Below are 11626 nucleotides of genomic sequence, written 5' to 3' on the forward strand. Positions count from 1 at the left end.
GAACGGAAGCATGAAGGTCATCCTCCACAGCCAGAATGTCCTGTGGCGAGAATGACTCGGGCAACACAGTGGGTTGGAACCCATAATTGCCCATGAATGGAGACATTCTGGAGGATGAGTTGACGGCAGAGTTCCTGCCAAGCTCTGCCCAGGGTAGCAGATCAACCCAATTGTCCAGATGGTCAGAGATATAGCAGTAAAGAAATTGCTCCAGAGCTTGGTTGGAATATTCAGCGACACCATTGGACTGGGGATGGTAGGCCGAGGAGAAGGAGAGTCGAATACCTAACTGAGAGCAAAAGGCATGCCAGAACCTAGAGACAAACTGACTCCCACGGTCCGAGACAATCTCCTTAGGCAACCCGTGTAAGCGAAAAACCTATCTGGCAAACACTGAGGCAAGCTCCTGAGCAGCAGGCAGCCGCCTGAAAGGAACACAGTAGCACATTTTGGAAAACCGGCCGACAACCATGAGGATAACCGTGTAACCTCGAGAAGCGGGAAGTTTCACAATAAAATCCATGGCCAGGTGAGACCAGGGACACTCACTATTGGGAATGGGATGGAGTAGGCCCAAGGGAAGGTGCCGCAGAGATTTAATCTGGTCACAGACCGAACAAGCAGCCACATATGAAGCAACATCAGTGTGGAGAGATGGCTACCAGAACTGATGGGAAATAGCCCAGGACATCTGGTTCTTACCAGGATGACCGGCAGTCTTGGAATTGTGGTACGTGCGCAACAGTCTGATGTGCAACCCCTCAGGTACAAAACATTTGCCAGCAGGTCTCTCAGTGGGAGCAACAGGTTGGGCAGCCAAGATCTGTTCCCCAAGAGGAGAGGTTAAGTTGGTGCGGAATGCAGCCAGGATATGATCTGAAGGTATGACCGGTGTCAGCACAGAGTCCTCCCTGGACAACTCAGAATACTGGCAAAACAAGGCATCAGCTTTAACATTCTTGGAGCCGGGCAAATAGGAAACCACATTGTTAAAACAAGACAAGAATAAGGCCCATCTGGCCTGACGGGGTCTGAGCCGCTTATTGTTGTTTACATTTTAATAGCACCTTTAGAAATATATTTACCTAGAAAAATAGTGACGTGTTCAATACTTCATTGTTTGTGGTCCCTATAACTTTCACACAAACCAATTAATACACAATTAATATACCTGTTGGGATTGTTTTTTCTTTTTTTTTCCTACCAAAGACATGTCCTAAATTTAGAAGAAATTAGATTTTATTGCATTGGATAAGTTTTGTAACAGAAAGTGGAAAATATTGTTCTGGTAGTCGTGATTAAATACCACCAAAAGAAAGCTCTTTTTGTGTGAAAAAATTATATAAATTTAATTTACGTATAGTGTTGCATTTCCGTGCAATTGCCATTTAAAAAAGCGCAATGCTGAATAGCAAAAAATGCCCTGGTCAGGAAGGGGATAAAACTTTCCGGGGCTCAAGTGGGTAAAGCTGAACTCTGGGATAATCGAACATTGTCTAAAAACAAGAGGCATGTGTATTTTTATCTAAATCTCAGTGTGCGTTGTGTATTTCTTCCAGATCTGTGCAGTAATCCAGTGTGAAATATTTCCTCTGTCTGGGAGCTTCCTGTAATAAAGACCGTTCACTGCTGCTCTCTTTCCTTGTTCAGGGTGGCTGGTCTTGTCTCCGCCCCCTCCTGTAGTTTTCTGCAGGCAGCCTATAGTGGGTGGAGTCTGGTGGGCCCCTCTCACAGCTCTGCTGTCTGCTCAGGCTTTGTACAGCACAGTGATGATGTTACTGCAAATTTTACAAGGACATATCTGGATTTGTAAAGACATTTGGTTTACACAAAGTTAATCTTTATTCTATATGGCTATTTAGGAATATATTTGGATTAAAGTTTTTGTGCCCAGAGTTTATCCAAAACCTTTCCACATTCATATGTCTGGTGTATTTTAATTTGTATTTGCTGTTTATATTCTGTATTTTGGGCTGGGGTGGGTGGGGTGAGTGGGGCGTGTACAATTCCTTGTACAGAGCACAGACTATAAGTTGTTGAGCAGGGTGAACGGTAAATATTGCAACTGTCGCTGCCGTCTGTACTCGTTACAGTACTTGTGAAACCACTCAAAAAAATCTTTTCTCTTGCAACAGAGGATGGTTTTGCTTTCACAGCAGGAAATCTTTGTAATACCCCTTGTAATATCCTAGATAGTTATTCAAGTTATCAGTATAGTCAAAAGAATTTTCATCATACTCAACTGAAGATTGACTGCAGCATTATGATCCGTGCGGTAAGTAGCAGTGGCCACAATGATTGACTTTAGCATGGTGACAATGATATTGTATAGTATTGTATTTATGCCACTTGTCAGAAGTATAATACAGGTACAAGGATTTTATAATGTAATAATTAAAGTGAGTAAGGAGTAGATACTTGTGCATTAATAATTTTTTTATTTTTAACATATTTCTGTATTACTGATTCAACCCTTTCACTGCCATGGTCAAGCTCATAAGTTCTAGCCTTGCTGTAGCTAGTTTTTACATTTTTCCAATGCACTACTTGAGCCCACAGTAGAGGATTAAAACCATAGACACTCCAAAAAAATGTATATTGTTTGAAGCAGAGATCATACAGCAATAAAAGGTATGCATGATTTTCCATGTCACACAAAATTCCTACTAATACATGTTTGTCAAATTTTGTTGTCGATTAAAAAACAAAAACAAATTACAATTGTAATTATGAAATTATTTTTAACACAGAAAAATGCATAGAAAATAAAATAAATAATTATATGCAGTATCTCACAAAAGTGAGTACACCCCTCACACCATGTTAGACACTCCCAAAAAAATGTATATTGTTTGAAGCAGAGATCATACAGAAATAAAAGGTATGCATGATTCTCCATGTCACACAATATTCTTACAAATGCATGTTTGTCAAATTTTGTTGTCGATTAAAAAAAAAAAAATGACAATTGTAATTATGAAATTATTTTTAACACAGACAAATGCATAGAAAATAAAATAAAAAATGAAATATACAGTATCTCACAAAAGTGAGTACAACCCTCACATTTCTGTAAATATACTATATCTTTTCATGTGACAACACTGAAGAAATGACACTTTGCTAAAATGTAAAGTAGTGAGAGTGTACAGCTTGTATAACAGTGTAAATGTGCTGTCCCCTCAAAATAACTCAACACACAGCCATTAATGTCTAAACCGCCGGCAACAAAAGTGAGTACACCCCTAAGTGACAATGTCCAAATCGGGCCCAATTAGCCATTTTCCCTCCCCGGTGTCATGTGACTCGTTAGTGTTACAAAGTCTCAGGTGTGAATGGGGAGCAGGTGTGTTAAATTTGGTGTCATCGCTCTCACTCTCTCATACTGGTCACTGGAAGTTCAACATGGCACCTCATGGCAAAGAACTCTCTGAGGATCAGAAAAAAAGAATTGTTGCTCTACATAAAGATGGCCTAGGCTATAAGAACGGTGATAGAAGGGGAGGAGCGGCTCACACACAGGAGCTGACGGAGAGAAGGAAGGGGAGAGGGGAGAGAGGAGAGCAGCGGGGTGATGGAGGCACTTACCCTGACCACAGTATCATGGATCAGCAGCCATAATTACCGTGGTCAGGACACACAGGGGGCCACAGGAACTGGCAGGATCAAGCAGGTTTTTTTTGCAGCTTAGAAAAGGAAAAATGACACTGCACAAGCACTATGCGGTTTACCATGCTTTAACCACTTGCTGACCAGCCGTCGTCAAAATACAGCGGCAGGTCGGCAGGTTCCCGCGAATCGCCGTACATGTACGGGGATTCACGGGAGCATTCCTGGAGGCTCCCGCCCCCATTCGATACAGGAGAAGCTGATGCATGGGGCCAAGGGCCGCAATTGTTGCCGGGCACCCGCAATTGCTCCCTGTGGAGAGAGAATGGCGGTCTGCTGATGTCAGTTAGGGGTCCGATCTGTCCGCCGTAGTGTCGCAGCCTCGCTAAAAATCGCAGATCGCCGCCATTACTAGTAAAAATAAATAAATAAAAATGACATCAATATTTCCCCCAGTTTGTAGACACAATAACTTTTGCGCAAACCAATCAATAAACGCTTATTGGATTTTATTTACCAAAAATATGTAGCAGAATACTATTTGGCCTAAAATGATAAAAAAAAAATGATTTTTCATTTTTTTTTTTTTTTTTTTATTGGGAATGTTACATAGCAGAAAGTAAAAAATATATATATATATTTTTTTAAATTGTTGCTCTTCTATTGTTAATAGCGCAAAAAATAAAAATTTCACAGGTGATCAAATACCACCAAAAGAAAGCTCTGTTTGTGGGGAAAAAAATACATCAATTTCTTTAGGGTACAGCATCGCACGACCGCGCAATTGTCCGTTAAATTATTGCAGTGCCGATTCGCAAAAAATAGGCTGGTCATTAAGGGAGAAAATCTTCCGGTCCAGAAGTGGTTAAAGGAACAGGATAATTTTTTTTATTTTTTTAGGGTTACAACCACCTTAAGACAATACTGAAGACTGTTTATAACCATGTAGGCAGCTTCCCAAATTCACAGTTCCTACTTCAGGATACACTGCAGTAGTACATACAATTTTCACCCACACTTCAGGGACTCAGTAATTTAAATTTTTTTTTTTTCACTCATACAGAGAACAAATAAGCAACTATATTTCATGAAATGTTCTGTTCTCTACCAATCATTGACTAAAGCTGGCCATACAGTGTACCATTTTCTTATTCAATTCCCTTTAGATTTAGCTTCAACTAAGTAGTGCAAGCGCCTACCTAATTGCATACAAATTGAAAGTGTTTAGGTTTGACTTCATATTATATGGTTTTTGTAAATCTAATTGAAAATTGTACAAGAAAATTGTATAATGTATGGCCACCCTACGACTAAGAAAAAATACTTCCACTCTGCCTATATATAGCTTTATCTTAAGGTAGGGTCACTATAGTTTGGTAGGTATTTTGAGCATTGCAACACTAAGGCTAAGTTCACACTGGCATTAAAAGCAGAAGTTTGAAAGGCATTAAAAATGCCCCTCAAATGCCTATGCACGAGATATAATAGACAGCACACTGTGCTGTTCACACTATCAAAACAGGAAGTGTTAGCATCATGTCGCTTCAAAATTGAAGCCTCATGTTGAGTCAGGACTCTCAGGAGGCAAAAAAGCCTTTTAATGCCTCACATTCAAGTCCACGGTAACCCTTCGGAAATGATCTGGCAGGCAGTTGCGGGACGTTACGATTAGTTTATTGCCTATAATGGAATAGGCATTTGTGGAGTGGTTTTAACGCGCCTTAACGCTCATCAAACACTTCAAAACTGCCCATAGGGCGTTTGGGAAGCATTTTTAACTCGTCATTAAGGCTTGTAAAACGCCAGTCTAATGCCCATACTAAAGCTCATTAATGCGAGTCTAACGCCCATACTAACACTATAGGAGCATTTGTTAAGCATTAGAAATTTAGTCAAGTGTGAACATTCTGTTGCGATGTGTTACACAAACAAATGTTTATGCCAATTGTAATGCAATGTAGTGTGCATTGCGTTAAGGCAGTCCTTTCATTTTGAACAGGCTGCCCAGACACCACATTGCACCTAACCCTTTTTCTTTTTTTTAAATGCAGCATACCACACCATACCGGATGTGCATATCGTTCCATTCATAGTTAATTGGTAGTGCAATGCACAGCACTTTGAGGCACTTTGACATAAATTGCTACAACACATTGATTGGAATGTGTCCTATTCGTTTTTACTATGTAGTGTAGCCCTGGGTGTTGGCTTTTATAAGTATGTGGGTACAGCTCCTACCTAAATCTGGTGACACTCTTAAAATCCCATGACACAATGGGGTTGATTTATGAAAAATCAGGTGCAGCTGTGCATGGTAGCCAATCAGCTTCTAACTTCAGCTTGTTCAATTAAGCTTTGACAAAAAACCTGGAAGCTGATTGGTTTCTATGCACAGTGGCACCAGATTGTGCACTTTCCAGTTTTAGTAAATCAACCCCAATGAGACAGACAGTTATATATACAATAAAACCTTGGATTGAGAGTAACTTTAATGAGAGTGTTTTGCAAGATAAGCACATTTTTTTTTATAATTTTTGACTTGATAAACAAGCAATGTCTTTATATACCAGTAGCGTCATATCACAACTGAGTATAAAAGAGAAGAGAGGGGCCTCTAAGTGTAGCAATATGGTTACATTTAATGAAGGTGCAACATTCAGCAGCTCACATAGTTGATTATTAAAACAGGCACATCTAAGTATGCAGGTATCCGGGGTAAAGCTGTCCCCATAAACCATCCCCCGCACCACCATCTGCGTCATCCTTTCCACACTGCGATCCACAATCGGTTCAAGCCTCGCTTTCAGATCGCTCTACTGCAGGATAGTCTTCCTGATTACGATTGCAGACTGATGGCGGTGAGAGCCAGTGGGGTGGAGGATGGTCTATGTGGACAGCTTTACCCCGGATACCTGCATACTTTGATGTACCTCTTTTATTCATCAACCATGTGAGTTGCTAAATGTTGAACCTTCATTAAATGTAACCATATTGCTACACTTAGAGGCGCCTGTCTTCTCTTTTATACACTGTAGCTTCTGCTGGATTTTGCTTCTAATCCCCTTGTGGAGGCGCTATTTGTGGATTGACATTTTATGGTTACACAACCTATCACATTGCTATAATCTTTTTATATGGACTATAAACTGAAGGATTTATGAATAAATGGTTGTGGAAGGAATGATCTGAGTTTCCATTATTTCTTATGGGGAAATTTGCTTTGATATAAGAGTGCTTTGGATTACAAGCATGTTTCCAAAATGAATTATACTCGCAATTCAAGGTTTTACTGTAATATGCAACATTTTTTCAGCGATGGCTGCTCAGTGAAATTACGAAAAATAGTTAGAACAAACAGAGAAACAAGTTCAGTGATCAACTGTGAAAGAACAATATTGGCATTTGAACCGCAACAAAATGTAATCTTGCTGTTTATTTTTTCCCTGTATAACCAAGCTAACTAATAAATAAATGTCAAACTTGTTCATTTGTGAGCTCATAAGTCTGCATTTGGGTCCTGAACAACTACGCAGTAAAAGATCCATTCCAATTGAGGTACTGTCCCCTTAAGATGGTTCATTCTGAAGAAAGTCTCTTCTCAGTCAGCTTTCCCAGACCTTTTTCTTCCTGAACTGCCTTGCAAAACATTCTACTCACTACTAAAGTGGTATTAAATCCAAAAACAGAAAGGTATAAAGTTGCACTTTACCAGTTCTTACATGTGGTGGCTGCATTTGTTTTCTTTTTTACACTTTTGTTTTATTTTCACTATATTGGGATAATCTGAAGTCAGTTGACCTTCATTGCTGGCAGGTTTCTAGTGGCTGAGAGACAATCTATGTGAAATGATTAACACCTCAGCCACACAACAAGTCAACCTACCAGCTTTGCAAAGTAAAACAGTTCTGCTGTACATTATGGGCTCTTTCACACGGAGCGGACCGTATTGCGATCTGCTCCGGCATTTTTTTTTTTTTTCATGGACACGGATGACACTTGTGTCATCCGCTCCGTATGTCCGCATATCATCCCATCCGTTTGCGGATGATATGCGGACATAATGTTAGTCTATGGACAATGCGGACGTCAGCGGATGACACCACTGACATCCGATTTTGCATCCGTCCCTTTTTTATTAAACGGAACAAAAATAGGGTTCTGTTCCCGTTCCAAAAAACAGAACAGAACTGAAAGGACAAAAATCGGATGTCAGCGGATGGTCATCCGCTGACATCCGTAATCCCATAGACATTCATTATGTCCGTATATCACCCGCAAACGGATGGGGTGATTTACGGACATACGGAACGTCCGTGTGAAAGAGCCCTAACACATCAAGTAGCACAAAAAAGGTCTCTGACGTGGCTGCAACTAAAATAACAGCAATACAAATTTAAGTACAAGCATATAGCTGGGTTCTCTAAATAGATGTTATCAGTAGGAATAGTTAGGTTGAAAAGGTACAGGTATCAAAGGTTGAACACTGCTAACTTACAGCCTGACCTGGCTTTACAGCACTTGAAATGGGTAATTCAGGCCCTGTTCACACCTGAGCATTTTGCGGCTCAAAAAAACGCTCGCCTTTGAAGTCTCAAAACGCCCAACAAGCAAAATCCTATTCATTTCAATGGTCCCTATTCACATATGAGCGTTTTTTTGCCTGAAGCAAAACGCCTGATGCTCAAAAAAGTACATGAGCTTCTTTTTTGCGCAGATTACAAGTGTTTTTGTTAGATGTCAATGCCTGCCTCCAAACACCGGCAAAAAACGTCTGAAAAACGCAAAAAAAAAATGATACTCTCAGGTGTGAATGGAGCCTCAAAAAGCAGTTACAGTAATTTGGCAGAAAACACAGTAAAGGAGCAGAAAGACCAAAACACTGGAACAAAGCACTTAGAAGTGTAATGTGGATAGGAGGCCTAGCTAACTTATACAGTACCAGAGACTCTTGCTCAAATTTCAGTCTCAGTTTTATTACTACTTTGGCAAAGTAGGACCTGCAGTAGCAAGCACCTGCAGTAACAATCACACTTAAAGCGGAGTTCCGGCCTCAAATATTTTTTTTAACTAAAAATACCCCTATAATACTAATCCATCGCCCTTTACAGAACCGCTATTCTCCTACTTACAAGGTGTACAGTATTGGATTTTAGTCAAAATCTTACTTTTAAAAACACTGTCTGGGCGTGGCCATCTTGGATGTGGGCATCTGAAGCCGCAGTGTAATCTGCTGTGTCCTTCTTCCTGATTCCTGGGAGTGTTTTGGGAGTTCTTCCTTATTCCAGCCTCCTGGGAGTGATGACAAACAGCTCCCAGGATGCAATGCAAAGGCGGAAGTGATGTCGGTGGCCGTGGCCACAGAGGGGGGTGAAGGAGGAAGTACAATCAAAAATGCCCTGAAAATAAGGTAAGGGACCCCGAAAAAAAAATTTTAAATGCCCAATTGTTGATCAGCATAGCGAACACTCAAGGAATCACTAAAGTTGCAAAATAGGCCGGAACTCCGCTTTAAAGGAGAAGTATGGCCAAAGCTTTTTTGGCCATACTTCTCCTGTAGATGACAGGAGTGCAGTTTGTTCTGTACTCCTGTGACCTGTTTTCACCTGATGTTACACAACCAGTCCAGGCTCTGAAAAGATCCTGACTATATGGATTCATCCAGTAGCCTGAACCAGCAGCTGGATCAGTCTCTCAGTGATCCGATGAGAACCTCAGCCAGCCCCTCCCGCCCCCTCCACAGCCCAGCGCTCCAGTGAGCGCTGGAGGGGCAAAGCAGAGAACGGCAGTCATGGCTCTATGCTCAAAATAGAGGGGGAGAACTGAGCATGTTTGATGTGTGTGTGATGTGTTTTCCCTTTAAAATCAATATGAGAACTTACTTATGCAGATCCTCACTGCTCTGTGTCTGTCTGACAAATTGCGACCCACCCCTATGTACCTGCGTCTTGTAATCCTGCTATAGGATCACCAGTCATGTACAGCACTGCCTGTCTGAGGAAATGCTGTCCAATGACCCATGCACAAGCAGAACCCCCTTGCATTAGACCTGAGACTAGCATTACATTTTGGAGAGAAAATTAAAACATTTATGTATGTTTGAGCTAACTTTGTTTATTTTCTGTTGGCAGAGTACAACCCTTAGCCAGATGGCCACTGTGAACTCTACCATGTCAAACTCCACTACAAGTTCTGTATCCTCTGCTAGCCTTGGTATTGCCATTCTATCATTGGCTCTTGTCATCGGATTCCCTGGCAATGTATTTGTCATCTGGACTGTATTGACTCAAGTGAAGAAACGCACTGTAACCTGCATCCTCATATTACATTTGGCTATTGCAGACCTGGTAGTGATCCTTACAGCACCCATATTCATCCATTTTCTGTCCACAGGAAGCTGGGCATTAGGCAATGTAATTTGTAAGTTATGTCATTATATTGGCAATCTGAGCATGTACGCCAGCATCTTTTTAATCACGTTCATGAGTTTAGACCGTTTCTTTGCTGTGGCCAAACCATTTATTTATCAAAAGGCCAGAACAAAGCCAGTTGTTCGGAGCATAGTATTCTCTATATGGATATTAGCAGCACTGTTTTCCATTCCAATGCCAATATACCGCTCAGTAGAAACCCTAGACAACCGTCAAATGTGTATCACTTACCAAGGTCAAGGAGATGGGGTAAAACACCATATGGTCTTTCAGTTTACATTTGAGACACTGATAGGGTTTGTTATCCCTTTCACAATCATTGTTGTCTGCTATATATACATTGGACTAAGGTTACAAAGTGCTAAATTTCAAACAAAGCATAAGACAAGCCGGCTGGTCATCATGATCATATTAACATTTGCCCTTTTTTGGCTTCCATACCATGTAGTGAATATTTTGCAGGTTTCAGGAGAATTATCTTTATCGAAAAGCCTAAGAATGGCATCCCGATTTGCTCGACCCAATGCCACAGCCCTTGCATTTCTCAGTAGCAGCATTAACCCCATTTTGTATGTGTTTGCTGGTGGCAACTTCATTAGGACAGCTGGATTTGGATTCATGGCCAAGCTCTTTGAAGCATCTGGCTCAGAGGCTAGCAGTATACGGAAAGTCTCTCAAGTCTTCCAACAAAGAAGTAGAAAGCAATCAACAGAACAAGGGAAACTAAAGGAAACTGTAGAGGATTAAGCATGGCTAACTGGCCACAAATGGGAACATTCTTAATAAATATGCTTTGATGTAGAGATCTCACTTTATTACCAGAGGTCCATCATATTTTATTGGAGGCATAGTGAATAGCAAACTTGGTGTATGGCTGGAAACATTTTACATGACCTCATGGCTGGAATTTCATTACTGGAGGCTGAAGACAACACCCCCTTCTAGGAGCACCTTTTTTAACAAAAATCGTTTTATTATTTTACTCATCCTATTGGCAAAAATATTTTGCCAATGTGTACCTATTGGTAAATCTGGTCCTTCAAGCTTCAGATAGACACAACTAAGCAGTTATGATTGGATCAATGACTTTAGTCAAGGGGTAGACAACCTTAGAGAGTTAGAGATCTACCTGAACAACATGGAAGAAGTCAAAGATCACCGTTTGCAAGCCGTTCAAGTGAATAGGGCCACTTTGCAAGTGCCCTGCAGCCACATGCAATGTGCAATGTGCTAGTGCAGGGTCCAAGGAGTTAAAGCAGGTGGTGGGAAGGTGATAAAATGCTTCCCTGCATTAACCCCTAGGTCGCTGTACTGTACTGCACAAGGTTGCAGGGCACTTGCAGAGCGACCCTATTCAGTTGAATGGGTCACACTTGGTGGGTCCTGCACCTTGCCACTGCAGCTAAAGGTGATGACTGGGTAGGCGGGAGGACAGTAAAAACATTCCTTAACTGTGGCGTTTTACCACCCCCCAAACCACAAATGAAAACAAGCCCTTACTGTTCTGTGCCCCTATAATAATTGTGTGCTGTGTTATAGATGGTGTTAGGCCCCTTGATGACACCAGTTCATTGCAGTTCAGTATTGTG

The 11626-nt window shown here is 41.1% G+C and overlaps 1 protein-coding gene across 1 annotated transcript; it reads left to right on the plus strand.

The window, feature by feature from the left end:
- The first annotated feature begins 2074 nt into the window (after positions 1-2074).
- On the plus strand, positions 2075-11038 carry LOC309569105 (leukotriene B4 receptor 1-like). Its single transcript, XM_082274869.1, has 2 exons — positions 2075-2275; positions 9738-11038. Exons 1-2 carry the CDS (start codon positions 2264-2266, stop codon positions 10782-10784), a joined length of 1059 nt encoding a protein of 352 aa, XP_082130995.1. The 5' UTR covers positions 2075-2263; the 3' UTR covers positions 10785-11038.
- The last annotated feature ends 588 nt before the right edge of the window (positions 11039-11626 follow it).

The sequence above is a fragment of the Pelophylax lessonae genome (genome assembly GCF_965119305.1).
Source record: "Pelophylax lessonae genome assembly, chromosome: 1".
NCBI classification, from domain to species: Eukaryota; Metazoa; Chordata; class Amphibia; order Anura; family Ranidae; genus Pelophylax; species Pelophylax lessonae.